This window comes from Rhinoraja longicauda, chromosome 1 (genome assembly GCF_053455715.1).
Source record: "Rhinoraja longicauda isolate Sanriku21f chromosome 1, sRhiLon1.1, whole genome shotgun sequence".
NCBI classification, from domain to species: domain Eukaryota; kingdom Metazoa; phylum Chordata; class Chondrichthyes; order Rajiformes; family Arhynchobatidae; genus Rhinoraja; species Rhinoraja longicauda.
Window position 1 is genome coordinate 109215498 of NC_135953.1, and position 17137 is coordinate 109232634.

General features: G+C 41.9%; 1 protein-coding gene across 1 annotated transcript in view; it reads left to right on the forward strand.

Moving 5' to 3' along the window:
* Positions 1–17137, forward strand: part of man2b2 (mannosidase, alpha, class 2B, member 2) — a 63904-nt gene that overhangs the window by 42884 nt on the left and 3883 nt on the right. Inside the window, exons 11-18 of the mRNA XM_078411917.1 lie at positions 66–358; positions 2016–2207; positions 4645–4903; positions 6374–6484; positions 8825–9014; positions 11958–12110; positions 13523–13629; positions 15713–15830. Coding sequence (XP_078268043.1) covers positions 66–358; positions 2016–2207; positions 4645–4903; positions 6374–6484; positions 8825–9014; positions 11958–12110; positions 13523–13629; positions 15713–15830 — 1423 coding nt within the window. The remainder of the gene's footprint in view (positions 1–65; positions 359–2015; positions 2208–4644; positions 4904–6373; positions 6485–8824; positions 9015–11957; positions 12111–13522; positions 13630–15712; positions 15831–17137) is intronic.

Below are 17137 nucleotides of genomic sequence, written 5' to 3' on the forward strand. Positions count from 1 at the left end.
CTCTTTCCATGCTCTCTCTAAAAAAAGTTAAACTAAAATGATGAAATTTTCTATTTCTGATGTAGATTCAAACTTCTGCGGGTTCAAACAGCACTTTTGACCTATTCGTTCTTGTAAGGCTGGATGCACTCGGCTATCATAGGTACATAGTAAAAACAAAAAAATCAACCTGCACCAAGGAACGAGATGGCCAGTGTTCAAAAGGACAAACCTCACACAGAGGGAGAGTGATTGCATTCAACAGAAAACTGGTACGCAAATTGAGAAATCGAGGCCGTAGACTACTCCGATTGATGAATGAGTGCTATTTATTGACCGTCGATGAGGATACTAACTTGCTGCACAGCATCACTGACAGGTAATAATCATGCAATCAAGCTCAAGAAAATAAATTGGGTTCCTTCATTCAAACTCCAATGTGCTTTAAAAGACAAATGTAATTGGCAATCTGATTTAGTACTTTATAATGGTCTTTTCTTTCTGGAGTCATATAAAAACGGGATAACATTGGGGTTTAGTCTTCGCAACTTCTACATTGTGTAATTGTGATTAACATTGATGGTTGGCATTTGGTGTGGCGAGTAATTTGTTGCACAAGATAAAACCTATTCCATGAAGCATTAGTAAAACAACACACTTCTCATCCCAAAAATGTGTCTCATTATCCAAGTCTAAAAACTTCGATTTTTTTTTTAACAATGGCCTCATTTGTGTCCATCAGTAATTTACATGTGACCACTCTTCACTATTTCAATGCCCTTTACTGCCTGCCCGGTTAACTTTAGCCAGCTTCACATAGATCAAATGGTCTAGAAATTGTTACACAGGCTGTATGTTTTCTGTAACCCCCCCAGTATAGAGTGAGATGAAATGGAGTCTAGTTTGGTTTAGAGATACAGCATGGAAACAGCCCTTGGGCTCACCATGTCTGCGCTGACCAACGATCACCCGTACGCCAGTTGTACACGAGGGACAATTTACAGAAGCCAATTAATCCACAGACCTGCACGTCTTTGGGATGTGGGAGGAAACGGAACATCTGGAGAAAAAACACGCGGTCACAGGGAGAACATACTAACTCCACACAGACAGCACCCATAGTCAGGATCGAACCCGAGTCTCAGGCGCTGTAAGACAGGTGCTCTGCCGTTACGCCACTGTACTGATCCAATCGACAGATATTGCAAAGATTTCAGAGTCAAATTGTCTCACTATCAAAATTTGACCAGACAGTATCTGTGAGAGACATGTATGATTCACCTCCACTCTTCACCCACCTCAGCCCACCGAACCCACTCCCACCGATCACCCCTAATTTCATGATTGCAGACCCCCTGAATTAGCATCTCTGACTCTTCAATCTGACTCCTAACATGAAAGAACATTTAGTGCCAGTTTTCGGGCTCTGCTGAATATTGCTCTGGCAGTCCCATGTCCAGGATGGTTGGTGCCTCATTGTGTGATGATGCATTGACTCATCACTCTCACCAGCACTGGTTTTCTCACTAATGCTCCTTCATTGTTTAGCCACTCCCCATCTTCATCCACCCCAACCAAGGATGCAGACTCTTGGTTATGGTTGTTTCCATGACTATATTTTTTAAGGGAATTTTCCAGATCATAAACAGACATTTTGTAGAAAATTTGTTCTTATGCTGAATTAAAATTTTCTGATTTATGCTGAAACAGATTTATATTGGAAAAAATCCCCATGCAAGAAATCATGAATTCACACTGAACGCTTGGAGTTCATTTCAATTTGTGTCTTGCTGTTGCAAAATGCACAATATTGCCAATTCCTATGAGAAAGTGTAAAAAGGAAACGCAGATGTTGGTTTATACTGAAGATAGACACAAAGTGCTGGAGTAACTCAGCGGGTCAGGCAGCATCTCCGATGAGTTACTCCAGCACTTGTGTCCATCCCATGAGAAAGTGTTTGCTTGGAATTGAGATTTCTGTGGTGTATTCCATCACCCAATTTTTGTAATAACAGTGGCTTTGTTGCACATGGCAGGTCCTCTCAGAAGACTATCAATATACAGCAGGAATTCTTGGAGTACCGTGCTAACGGAGACATTAGACAGGGCCCAATCTCTGATAATTACATATTCACAGCAAATGGACCAGCAGTGTCTGTGTCGAAGTCTATTAGAATGGAACTAGTTACAGGAAATCTTGTCACTGAAATTAGGCAGTACTTCTACAGGTATGTATATCGAAATGCAAGAATCTTTTGTGATGACTTTACAATTCAGAATGAGAAATTATTTAAAAAACCAATGTAGAACAAACTTGTCTGTGCAGGAAACCAACGGAGTATGAAAGGGCTAACTGTTTGTTGCGTGACCAAGAGAACATGATTTTGCCTCTTCAATAATGCTATGAGATCATTTGCAACTATTACAGAGGGCAGTGCAGTCTCAGTTTAATGTTTGATCCAAATGTGAGCACTGCCATCCTGTACGAGACCAATCATAGACTTGGCGACCGTTTCGCTGAAAACTAACACTCGGTCCGCCGTGGCCTGGGGGATCTCCTGGTTGCCACTCATTTCAACTCCCATTCCCATGCTGGCCTTTCCTTCCTAGGCCTCCTCCATTGCCACACTGAGGCCGCACGCAAATTGGAGGAACAGCACCTCATATTTTGCTTGGGTAGCTTACAACCCAATGGCACGAACATTGAATTCTCTAATTTTAAGTAACTTTTACTTACTCCCTCCCCTCCCCTCTTGGCCCCTTCTTCCACTCCAGTCGTTTAACCAGTTCCTCAGCTCACCACATTGTACCCTTCTTGAGATCGCTCCTAACCAGCAAAATGCCCTGCCTGAGGTCATTTGTGGCCGGCCCTGATTGGTCCTAGTCTTCTCGCCTCCAGCTCTTCACCCCGCCCGCACCCCACTCCCATACTTCCAGCCTGAAGAGGGGTTTCAACCCGATACGTCACCCATCCTTTTTCTCCACAGATGTTGCCTAACCCGCTGAGTTATGCCAGCACTTTGTGTCTATCTTTGCTATCAATGAAGCATTCTTTCTTTCTATTAACTTATTGGGACACAGATGAATTTGGCCCATAGGGGCCATGCCCCTTTAATCCCATCAGATTAATCCCATCAGTCTCATTTCCCTGCTTATTTTCCTCTCAACTCCACAACTACCTCTCGCCCACATGCCCAATGGCAACCCTTTGGTTCTGCCTATGTTAGTAGTCAGTATCAGCGCTTTCTTAGGAACGTGGGAGAAAAGTAAAATGCCCAAGGTAAGCAGTCCAAGGCAAGGTTCAGCAGGCATGTCGAAGTCACAGGGAGAACATACAAACACTACAGCAACAGCACCGGAGTGTCAGGCATGAACCTGGATTCCTGGAGCTCTGAGGCAGCGGTGCTAACTGTTCCACCACCGTACCACAGTACTGCCGCAATGTGTTAGCCTAAATTCGGTTCCCCTATCCTGAAATGGGACATGATAACAGTATAACAGTATAACAGTATAACAGAGCTTTATTTGTCGTTCGGTACCGAAGTACCGAACGAAACTACATAGCAGTCATAGAAAAAAAAAAAAGAACACAAGACACATAACCCCAACACAAACGTCCATCACAGTGACTCCAAACACCCCCTCACTGTGATGGAGGCAACAAAACTTCCCCTCTCTTCCCCACGCCCACGGACAGACAGCTCGTCCCCGACCGACCCGCACAGTCCCCGCACCGGGCGCTGAAACGTCCCGCGGCCGAACAGGGCGATGAAAGGCCCGCGACCAAGCCTTGCGCAGCTAAGTCCCGCAGCCGAGCCGCACCAGCGGTGAAAAGTCCCGCGGCCGAGCCGCACCGGGCGGTGTTAAGTCCCGCAGCCGAGCCGCACCAGCGGTGAAAAGTCCCGCAGCCGAGCCGCGCCGGGCGGTGTTAAGTCCCGCAGCCGAGTTGCACCGGGCGGTGTTAAGCCCCGCAGCCGAGCTGCACCGGGCGGTGTTAAGCCCCGCAGCCGAGCTGCACCGGGCGATGTAAAGTCCCGCAGCCGAGTTGCACCGGGCGGATTACAACAATCTGACTCTGAGGCACAAATCCTACAGGGCTTGACACTTAGCTAAAATCAAAATGGAAGTAGTTATCTTCTGTAAACCAGCTTAATGCCGACAAGCCCCACTCCTTGAGTTTCTAATCTACAACCAGCCTGGTTGATCAGCCCCTAAGAAAGGAGAAAAATCAATTGAAGGAATAACTGTACGCTTGCACACTTTCTTTGATTTTTTTTATTTTAATCTCACCATTAACATAATTTGTTGGTTTAAATCCATGGTCTTGCTCTCGCATTGAGGGAATTGTGCATAATAGGGAACATAGATGGGTAAGAGATCGAGATAAATTGAAGTGTTGAATCGCTTGTGTTTAGCTGTCAATGACGATCAGTCCAGATCTCCAGGAACAGAATGGTCTATTTTTCGTCATATATTTAAGAGTCTGCCCTATCTCTTAATCCAATTCCTGGTCTCAATTTTGTGATTGAAACAAACTTGCTCTTCAGATGTGAGAAAATCAGTGAACTGTCCATTATTTGTCAATTCTCATTTTGTAACAACGGGAAGTTGACATCCAAATAATAATAAGATCATCAAACAACAATGACATTTTGTTTTAAACAGCAATAATTCTGCCATGGCAAATAATTACGAATATGCAATATTCACAAGGATGTATAACGTTCCAGAAGGTTATGATGGATCACTGTTGTGCCGAAGGGTTGAGCAGGAGTATATGGTTGGGCCATTAGATCTGAACAGGGAAGCGATTTTAAGGATGACTACAGATCTGAAAACAGATAGGACCATTTTCACTGACGGTAACGGTTACCAGATGATGAAGAGACAGTATAAGAACTACAGCAACAATACCTTGGCCAGAGTAAGTGTGCTTAATTATGTTCCATTTGCATTCAGGGTAAATTTGAAGAAGACTTGGAATTTGTACAACCTTGCGAAAATTTCTGGATTTCCTACAGACCCTCCCTTGCACTGTTACACCCCATTGTTCAGAATGTCACTTTAGAATAATCTAATGTGAATTTAAGAGTTATTCAAAGTTACATTGGATTAGTTTGTTCTGCAAATGATTCTGTGGAGAACCGCCACTTAAGTGTGATGAACTGGTCAGTTTGTTCCTTGACATCTTTGGCTGTGTGTTGCAATGCAGAGGTCAGGAACCAGCTGCAGGTCAGAACCTGTTACATCTGACCTCCTGCACTAGCACTGGCACTATCAAGCTCAGGTGGTCAGATGCACTTCACATCTGGCTCCTCAGCATTACACTAGATGATTGGTGTTGTGATAATGAATTGAATCAGTCACCAATCTTGATTTAAAAGGTATGGGCAGTCTATGTTTTTTAAAATTTTAAACAATCTTAAATGTTTTCAATTAATTTTGAGCACAAGAAGCATTAAATAAATATATTTGTCAAAGAAGAAAATGTTTTGGATTATTTGAAGCTGCTTTATAATGAATTTGATCATCATTTAAAAAACCCATGAGAGCAAACACCTGGCAAAAGCCCATCGGGAGCACAAAGGGACAGATCTCATGATTTACCATCCCAGGACTAGTTGCTGCTCATGGACCATTCCACATTGTGCCAGTCACAGATTTATACAGCACAGAAAAAGTCCCTTCAGCCCAACTTGCTCATACTGACCCAAATGTCTATCGGAGCCAGTTGCATTTGCCTGCATTTGACCGATATCCTTCTAAGCATTTCTTGTACATCTACCTGTCAAAATTTATTTAAAATGTTGTAACGGTACCCGACTCAACCACTTCCTTTGCCAGCTTATTCCATACACCCTCCAATCTCTGTGTGGAAATACCTTCGCCTCTGGTCCCCTTAAAATCTTTCCCCTTTCACCTTAAATCTATGCTCTCTAGTTTCAGACTCCCCTGCCTTGGGAGAAAGACTGTGATCATAAGGGATCATTCCCTTATCTATGCCCCTCATAATTTTTATAGCTCTCCTTTAAATTGCTTAGACCTGCAGTGCAGCAAGAAGAACAAGTAGCTGTGGGTAAAGCAGCTGGGGATGAGTAGAGGAAACTGGTCAGTTTCATCATAATGCCCCCCCCCCATTTTGAATTTTAAAAGCTAAATACTGCAGATTCTGGAAAACAGATGAAAATGAAACACATTCTGAAACATTAACTCTACTTTTTTTTCTTCACAGATGCTGCCCGACTTGCCGAGTATTTCCCAGTGTTCTCTGTCCTGTAAATGCACTGTGCTTTGATCGAATGTGTGGATTATACATGCAAATAGAAACTGTCAACTCTGAAACGGAAAATTGCAATTGAAGTATTTTAATATGTGTTCCCCCTGGGCTTTTCAGAACTACTACCCTCTGGTAAGGACAGCTTACATTGAGGAAAATGGCACAAGGCTCATCATATTATCCGACAGAGCACATGGTATTTCCAGTCAAGCGGATGGGCAGATAGAGGTGTGTATTTTTCATAGTGTAATACAATTTTTTTCTGCCACTTCCTGATTTAAAGAAAAAGGCAATGAATGAATCTTCGATTATGTAAAAGCATACAATGCCTAGAAAAATCCTGTAATGCAAATAGAAACACCTGATACTGCCTAAATGCCATTCAGTCCTTCATGCCATTAAAACCCATGGGCTTTATACAGGGGCTCAACATTCCAGGCAATTAACGGATGTAATAAAGTACTGGGGTTGTAAAACAACTCGATATTTAACTGACAACCCAGCTGTTTTTAGTATAAGATTCAGATAAAGAGTGTTTTGTGAAACTTTGTGAGTGAAATGGTAATAATCTAACTGGAAATGTGCCCTCAATAATACAGTGGGATTAAACAAGACCTGAAGGGTGATCTTCATCGTGGTTTTCTTGTTGTCTTAAAAGAAGGAAGAATAGCAAAAGTAAAAATATGACTTTAGGGCTATAAAAACAATATACGGTTATATATTTTGGAGCAACAAGTATATATGGGGATTAACATTTAACATTTATTATTCTTCCAGACATGTTAAATACTGTGGTGCGGAGATTTAAACTACCTTAGTATCAAATACATTAGGGTGAAGAGTGGAATTGATGAATCAGTTAAAATATGAAAAATGATAAGTCAGGCTTAAGGTGGAAAGAGGGGAGAGATTTACAAGAGTATTGCCAGGAGTCAAAGGCATGAGCTTCAGGGTTGAGGTTGGGCAGGCTACGACTTTATTCCTTGGAGTGCAGGAGGCTGAGGGTGATATTGTAGAGGTGGGTAAAATCGTGAGGGAAATTGATGGGGGTTTTTTTCCCCAGGATAGGGAAACTCAAGAACTCAAAGACATAGTTTTAAGGTGAGAGTGGAAAGATTTAATAGGAACCTGAGGGAGTGTTGGAAGTATGAAATAAGCTGCCAGATAAAGTACCTGAGGCAGGTACAATAACAACATTTACAAGGCATTTGAATATGGATAGAAACGTTTCGGGATCGAGGCCAAACACTGGCAAATGGAACTATCTTAGTTGAGGCATCTTGGTCAACATGGGCGAGTTGGGCCAAAGGGCCTGTTTCCATGCTCTATGACTCGGACTTTTATCAGCAAATATAAAATACTACTACAGGACAGATTTTCATGGTTGAAGAGGTCATTATAAAAGTAATATTAAACCACAAATGATGGCGAAATTGATATACATGTGCAGGGGAAGAGTATGTGGATCAATTCGAAGAGATGATTGCAGAAAGACAAAGCATAAACAGATAGAAATGGAGGTATTTCGACCATCGGGTCCACTCATGACTACTGGAAGATGTCCAAGTAGAAACAGCAGGGAATCCAATCACCAATATTTCTTCAAACTTTATGTGTAAACTGTGCTCTGAAAGTGAAGCGTTTCCACTTTGCACAAAAAAGGAGTCATTGGATACAGACTGATAAGGTTGCTGCAACACACTTTATGCTTTTAGCACCTTCATCATCAACGTCTGTCTGTACTGTCAGGTGGCTCACAAGATATGGGAAGTGGACCATGTTTCCAGGGATTAGTTGTGGAACTTTATTGTTGGAGGGCAGTATTGCACAGCAGGGGCAGGTTGGTACCGGACCTCGTAGTTTTTTTTGTAAGCTCCCTGAGTCTCCACCGTTTGACAGGTAGAGCACATGTAGTCTCTGTGTTAAATAACTTTGTTATCTGGTACCTAACTGATTAAAATTTGTAACTGAAATTGATTGTTGTGTGCAGCAGAAGGGATATTTTTTCAATGTCCCTTCCATTTGTAACCAAAATTAGCATTTTCATTTCTACAGCTGTGTAATATATCAAAGGATCTTGAGGTGCTTCGGAGTAGTGTTATCAAATGTAAAAATGTGCAAGACAAGATAATCCTCTACCTCATTTTTAATACTGCAGCATTTTTCATTACTGTCTTCCACAAAACTTATTGATACCTAAAATGTAGTTTAGTTTTTGGTTTAGAGATACAGCGTGGAAACAGGCCCTTTCAGCCCACCGAGTCCACACTGACCAACAAACACTGTTACACTGGTTCTATCCTTCACACTAGGGACAATTTACAGAAACCAATTAACTTACAAACCTGCACATCTTTGGAATGTGGGAGGAAACCAGCGCACCTAGGGAAAACCCACACGGTCACGGACATAACGTACAAACTCTGTACAGACAGCAGCCGTAGTCAGGATCAAACCTGAGTCTCTGGCACTGTAAGGCAGCAAATCTGCCATTGTGCCGCCTTGGTTATATTGTGAATGTCTCGGCATCCTTAATTCTGTAATCTTGAGAGATTGTTATATTTACAGATGATGCTTCATCGACGATTATGGAACAACAAGGAATGGAATCTGGCCTACAACCTGACACTGAATGACACCTCAGTTGTGCGTCCACTTTTCTGGCTGATGTTTGGTTCAAAATCCACAACTTCATCCTTGTATCAGAGTGGGATGGCACTTGAGTTCAGGCCTGTCGTTGCGTTTGGGCCTACCTCAGGTATATGCTACTGAGTTTGTTCACAGCATCAACTGGAGGTGATTTTGGATTGTGAGCTTTTGGAGATCAATTAATGATCAGTGGTGTCACGGGTTATGGGGGAGAAGGCAGGAGAATGGGGTTAAGAGGGAGCGATAGATCAGCCATTATTGAAGTATCGGAGTGGACTTGATGGACCGCATGGCCTAATTCTACTTCTATCAGTTCCTATAAACTTATCAGTCGCTAGTGCTCACCTTCTGACCATGCTTGGGGTGACCTTGGTTCTAGAGTGCTGTGTAGGTCAAATAGATTCACTCCTGTGGGGAGTTTGTCAGACGTGAGATGGAACACTGGGATAAGAAATAACACTGGGAAAAAATAATGGGCCGCATGGGATGACACAGCTTTGCCAGATACCAGACTGCAGCGTAATTACGTCTGTTCAGGACCTATTGGTTAGGATCGTGATTTGCATAGCATCATTAAGCGAAGTTAAGGTGGGGGTGAATGTTGAGAAGGTTTCTCCACAGTCCCTCCTAGTTGATGGAGGCCAAGTCTTTAGTGAGGTTGGGAAAGGCTGTCTACAATAGTGGGGAACTGCAACATGTGAAGATGAAGACCATGCAGTGAAGATCATGCCCTTGTGTCTCCAGGAGAGTATCCACAGTACAGTTCAGGGAGCTTCTCTTCGGCAACTGGGGTGAGATGGTTGAGGAGGATCCTGGCAATGACTTGCTCTGCAGCAAACAATGGGGAGGCCTTTTTCAAGTATGTTTGATTTGTCTCCCATCTTGAACGGTGGCGCAACGGTAGAGTTGCTGCTTTACAGCGAATGCAGCGCCGGAGACTCAGGTTCGATCCTGACTACGGGTGCTGTACTGTAAGGAGTTTGTACGTTCTCCCCGTGACCTGCGTGGGTTTTCTCCGAGATCTTCGGTTTCCTCCCACACTCCAAAGACGTACAGGTTTGTAGGTTAATTTGTCTGGGTAAATGTAAAAATTGTCCCTAGTGTGTGTAGGATAGTGTTAATGTGCGGGGATCGCTGGGCGGTGCGGACTTGGTGGGCCGAAAAGGCCTGTTTCCGCGCTGTATCTGAAATATGAAGCTGTTCTCAATAATAGCATCCCTGATGTCCTTTGGTATATACTCCTCCCAAATATGGGCAGCTCGGTTGGGGATTTGTGGCTGAATGTTAGAACCTCAGCAGGACTATGATCAGTTCTTGAGACTTTGTTGTTTTTTTATTGCCATTATGTAAGCACTTGAGAGGATCTATGTTGCACTCAACATCTGTACGCTGAGGTCCTCTACCAACCTTCCCCTGCTGTGCAATACTGCCCTCCAACAATAAAGTTCCACAACTAATCCCTGGAAACATGGTCCACTTCCCATATCTTGTGAGCCACCTGACAGTACAGACAGACATTGATGATGAAGGTGGTAAAAGCATAAAGTGTGTTGCAGCAACCTTATCACATCCCATGCTTCTCTGATGGACTTTTGAGTATGGATTGTCATCCTGTGAATCTGCCATGAAAATACCCAGGTTTTCATCATTTGAGACGGTGGATCCATAGACTTGTCAATTTTAACCTTGTACGTTTTTAATTAATTGATTGACTAAAAGATACAGCAGGGAAATCGGCCCATCGGCCCACCGAGTCCTCGCCAACAATGGATCACCCGTTCACGCTAGTTCTATGTCATCCCACTTTTGCATCCATTCCCTACACAATTGGGGCAATTTGCAGAGGCCGATTAACCTACAAACCTGCACATATTTTGGGACGTGGGAGAAAACCGAGGAAACCCAGGAGAACGTTCAAATGCCACACAGACAGCACCCGAGGTCAGGATTGAGCCCAGATCACTGGTGCTGTGAGGCAGCCGCTAAACCAGCTGTGCCACTGTAACGTCCATTAATAGCAAATATATAGTCGTAAAACAACTCTACATTTTAGCGATCATGCACCACTCATGGAGCATTGCATCCGATGCCCAACATTTATTGTAGCTAGTATGATGGCTGGTCCTTTGATTAGAAATCAAGGCCCAGAAATGAAAATGCACCCTAATAGGTGTTGGATGGCCACAGCAGCTGGTCCCTGATAGTTGTTTACGTTCTGGGCCCCACCACTACACACAATGGACTTCTGCTTGAAGGAGTCACTGACACTGGAACCAGGCACCATCAGCAGTGGGTGGGAGGAATCTGGATCTCAGCAGGTATCTGACTGAATGGAAGTTCGGTTACTGGCAGTTTTGGTTAGTCTGCGGAAGAGAAGATCAGGTTGAACTTATGGGTACCCGTCCTCGTATTTCGCAGGGGTTGAGGGCAGTCGGGATGAGGGCAAAGTTCTGAATGGTTGGGGGTGGGGCAACGGATCAGGAGGGCAAGTCTGGGATTTGGGAATCACGAGCAGTGGGTTGCTGCAGATGGTCGAGTGTCGTCATGGAGAATAACACGTTGACATGCACTCCTGAACTGGAATCCACGTCAGCCTGACTCACAACTGGAAGTGGTCAGTAAAGTTTCCACAGTGATGCAAAATGACCTAGAGATGGTTGTTACTGGTCTTTGATTCAGTAATGTCAAATCTTTCTATGAAATCAAACCAAAAGAAAATCTGTATGATGCATTTACATTTTCTATTAAAGAAACTTTCTGCATAGATGCTGTCATTGGTCATTCTTGATAGATGAAAATATTGCTGATTTTAGAGTTTAAGAGACCTAAGTAGTGCAACTATAAAATGATTCACAGCACTTTTGAGTTATTCAGCCCCGAAACATACAACCAGTGGTCGGGTAATACAGTTTCTTGCTTTGGTTCAAGGTAGCCTGTGACTTTTTTTTCTTGTTCTTTTACAATGAATGGTTAAGGGTAAGAACTGTATCAACAAAAAAAAATCCCTTCTTACCATTTCTATCATTTTGTTATATTGTGATCCATTCCACAGGAAATGTGGCACTTGTCCAATCAAACAAAATGCACGGCGAGACTGCAGCAAATTCTTTCTCTCTCCCATCGAACCTTCATCTTCTCACGCTCTCGGTGCCTGGGTGGCAATACAATTCAAACCACACGAAACACCTAGAAGACATCACTCGCGGTAAACCGCTGTACAAATTTGCAGTCTATTCACGTGTTGCATGTTCAGTGAGGTGATGAAGAGTGTCACAATTTGAAGTTAACAGCCAGTAAAATGCTTTTGGCATCTGCGTACAAATTTGTAAATGTCATTAAATAAATGCAGATGGGGCAGGAAGTTGCAAAAGGTCAATGGCAGACTAAGTGAGCGAGTTAAACAAACGTGTTTGGTATTTAATGTAGTCAAGTGTAAGATCATCTATTTTGGAGCCAAGATGGATAAATAGGAGTATTTTCTAAAAGGTGGGAAACCAGGAGCTGTTGAATTGCAAACCCGTTTCGGAGTGTACGAGAACATAAATTATTGAAAACTAATAGACAAATGACAGTTGAAAAGGTTGATAAAATGCTGGACTTTTATCTTCAGGAGGCTGGAATTCAAATAATATTTCAGAGCATTTGTGTAGAGTTGTGGTCAGGTCCCATGTACAGGGTTTCTAAATTATGGTATGCAATCACTTAGCGGCACCCAAAACTTCTTTTTGGTGTTTCTGGCTGAAATTGTCTCTTGTCTCTTTTAATTTGGAATCAAATGTTTATGCTGACCATCTTGACTTCTGAATGTGGGTTTGCAATCGTTCATCTGAAGGGTTTGGACCCCAGCATGTCTCGTCATTACCTGGACCTTGTTGTCAAAGTTTGCTGATTTTCTATTGTTTCTATAAACCCAAAGAACTCTGCCCCTGCAAGCAAGCGCAGGCCATTGCCATGGCCCATACACACACTTTGCTTTCCCACCTTGCTCCATGGGGTTAGCTCAAGATAAAATGGCAAGGCTGTGCAGAAATATATATGCACGACTCCCTCAGGAATTTGGTCACACCAATGGATTGTCAGCAATTAAACTAAAATCTGGATAAGGGTGAAGTTTTTGACATAATTAAAGAGAAGCAATTAATTTAAGGAAACCTCATCATTCCTAAAACTAATATTCAAAATTTATAGGTTAGAGATTGCTGTAATGGTTTGTCCAGTTCAGGTAAACTGCTTGATTTCAATTGTCTTCAACTGCCAGCTTTAGTTGCAACTGGGCGGGTTAATATTTACAAAAAATGTATACCCCCTTATTTTGCATTTTCTGTCTTGCTTTCCAAAAGTAATATTTAGGTTTATTAGGAATGCAGAGACCAACAAAGTAGCAGCCAATTTTGTTGCCTTTTTTATATCCATTTCCATTCCCAGTATCTTTTACGAGAGTAATGTAGGTATTTATATTTTTGTTTCACATAATAGCTTAGTTAATTCTAGACCAATAATAAAAAGATTCCACTGTGCTCCGTAAAACTTTTCATACATTCTGAAAATGTAATAACCATTTTTTTTTTCTTTAAATCTTTGAAACAGATTCATTAATGCACTTTTTTTCATTTCAAGGTAAACAGTCTCAGCCAAATTTTCGTCGGGTTCTGCTGAGAATTCTGCATTTATATGAGGTGGGAGAAGACCCTGTGCTATCGCAACCAATGACAGTTAACCTAAAGGTCTGTTGTCACTTTTCATTGTAATAGTATTACAGGAAATCTATACAATAATTCTGTGTGAATTGTCACGTTAGTGGTCCAGACATTTAAATCTCCTATTGCACTATCGGTACGAAACTATGAACAAAACAGGTTGTGTAACATGTTTTCCTTTTCACTTGCGTATTTTTATTTTTCTACTTTCTTCATATTCCTTCCTTTCCGGTATATATGCATGAGCCACCAAGACGTTAGCAGTAATGGAGATTGGGGCCAGAAACTAAGATGCACGCATAAACAAGAATATGTTGCTTTTAAATTAAACTTAAGTTTTCACCAATAAAAACATCGTAGCTAGAGTTTGAATTCCCTTCAAACTGAAAGTGATAATAAGCACCTCAGTTGCTTGCAATACAACCATGTTTGAGTGAAGTGAACATCAACCTGTGATTTTTCAAAATCTGTTAAAAAATGTAGTAATATGTAAATTCATCATTTAAACCATAATTTTCTTCACTTCAAATCCTTAACTTCTATCAGGTGTGACTCGAGGCTCATTGAGGGTAGCACAATAGCGCAACAGTAGAACTACTGCCTTACAGCGCTAGAGATCTGGGTTCGATCCTGATCATGGGTGCAGAGTTTGTACATTTCCCCATGATCGCGTGTGTTTTCTCCGGGTACTCCGGTTTCCTCCCACATTCCAAAGACCTGCAGGGGCTGATTGGCTTCTGTAAATTGTCCCTGGTGTGTAGGGTAGAACTAGTGTATGGATAATCTCTGGTCGGCACGGACTCGATGGGCGGAAGAGCCTGTTCCCAAGTTGTATCTCTAAACTAAACTGGAGAGAGATATTCCCAGAAAACATTTCAATATTTCCCTGGCTGTCTGCAGTTAGATTGTTGTGTTTGATAATACCCACTATCTTACTTGGGGAAAGGATGAGGACGTATTTGAGGTAATTACCTTGGTGTTTCTCCCAGTGCACTCCTATAACTCAGTTGGGACTAAGTTTAAATGCTATATCTCCAATAAGTTTAAGAAAGGGGATGTATCGAGGAAATTCCTGTCCACTATGAAAGCAGAGAATGAGCTTGTCTGCAGAGGTTGACGCTTTCTTGAAAACCAATTTCTTAATTATAAAATTGAGGCTCAGAAAATGAAAAGAATTTGAAGGAAATGTCAGATGGAATTCACAAAACTGAATGTATTGTTTGAATGAATTTCATTTGAATGTATTGAGTAAACTGTCCATGACTCATTTGGTCAAAGTACACTAGAAATGAAAGTTTTATTTCTAATTAGATATCACATCAGAAATGTTATGATGTCAAACTTTATTGGGAAATCCAATTTGAGTTGACTGCTCAAGGTTGATCAAGATGGATCTCAATAGACAATAGACAATAGGTGCAGGAATAGGCCATTCAGCCCTTCGAGCCAGCACCGCCATTCAATGCGATCATGGCTGATCAGTCTCAATCAGTACCCCGTTCCTGCCTTCTCCCCATACCCCCTCACTCCGCTATCCTTAAGAGCTCTATCCAGCTCTCTCTTGAAAGCATCCAACGAACTGGCCTCCACTGCCTTCTGAGGCAGAGAATTCCACACCTTCACCACTCTCTGACTGAAAAAGTTCTTCCTCATCTCCGTTCTAAATGGCCTACCCCTTATTCTTAAACTGTGGCGGATTGACCCTTATGAGGTTTATAATGTCTCATCGTTCCCTACTACCACTTGAGTTCTGGCTTCTTACTTCCAAAGCTGATCTTGATTCATTATCTTTTCACTTTTTATTTTCAATTCCTTTTTCTGTTTCTCTTGGTCATTCCAGATCCAAATCTGAATCATTAAATGAGTCTGTATACATTTTTCTTATACAGAACATGAGAAAGTGATACACAGTGATTCAAGATACATGGATACAGGGACAAATACATTTCATTCATAATGCTCCAAATTAGAGAAAGTTTTTGAAATTTTCAAACAAGAACGATATTGAAATTAAAAATCTATCTTGGATAGAGAGGAGTTACACTGCCTTCTAGGCTTCCAATTCTTTATATAAAGCTTATGTTCCCTTTTTAAATTAAACTGTTGCCAGGATTTGTTGAAGCCATTTGGAACAGTGGCATCTGTTGAAGAGCGGTCATTGACAGGAATCTGGAATATTAACACTCTCCAACGTTGGAAATGGAGAACATCACAGCAACATGACATGGGTGAGTTGTTTCAGTTTGGGCTTTCACAATGATTTTTTAAAGATTTCAAGGACAAGATGCACCCTGCTGCTGCGAGTGGAATATTTATATTGTTTGCAGTGGTCATTATCTTTATTACTTACTCCCAGATCATTTCTGGATGCATTTGTGAGATCTCTACTTGAGTGCTGTGTGCAGCCTTGGTCACTGTACCTAGAGAAGGATATACTTGCTTGGAGAGAGTACAATGTTAGTTCACTGGATTAATTCCTGGGATAAGGTATGTCTTTAAAGAGAGATTCGCGTACACTGGCTGAAACCCAGAGAATAAGAGACGAAAAGGACACAAAGTGCTGGAGTAACTTAGTGGGTCAGGCAGCATCTCTGGAGAACATGGATAGTTTAGTTTTGTTTAATGTCACATGTACCGAGGTACAGTGAAAAGCTTTTTTGTTGCGTGCTATTCAGTCTGCAGAAAGTCTCTACATGATTACAATCAAGCCGACCACTGTGCACTTCTTCAGAAGGGTCTCAACATGAAACGTCACTGATCTATGTTCTCCAGAGATGATATCTGACCCACTGAGTTACTCTAGTACTTGGTGTATTTTTTGTCCTTTTGTGTATTAACCAGCATCTGCTGTTCTTTGTTTTTACAGAATGAGAGATGATCTCATTGAAACATTCTTGATTCTGAGTTTGTTGTTTTTACAGAATGAGAGATGATCTCATTAAGACATGTAAGATTCTGAGAGGGTTTTCCAAGGTAGACAACAAGAAGCTGTTTCCTTTGCTGAAGATCAGGAAATTGGGACTGAAATTGAGATGAAGGAAGGTTGGTTTGCATGATGGTCTGGGCTGCGTCCATAATTCTCTGCAATTTATTGCAGTTCTGGATGGAGCTGTTCCCAAACTATGCTGTGTTGCATCCCAATAAAATGCCTTCTATGGGTCATCTGTAGAAGTTGGCGAGAATTGTTGGGGGATATTGTGAACTTCCAAAGCCTTCTAAGGAAGTAGAGTAATTGGTGTGCTTTCTTGGCCATTGCTTTGATATGGGTAGACCAGAACAAGTTGCTGGTGATATTTTCTCTGGTGTGTATTTACAATCCTCTAAGGTTTTTGCTGAATTCCTACCAAAATGTACTGATCTCCCATTCACCCGTTTTCTAATAAATGTTAATGAAAAATATTGCTATTGATACTGGCAATCCAAACAAAAGTTGGGCATAAATACTGGAGCAAGGAAGCTCAATGCATCCCTTGAAAACCACTCCACCCAAAACATTGATTTTATTAGTCATATAGTTGGACAGCATGGAAACAGG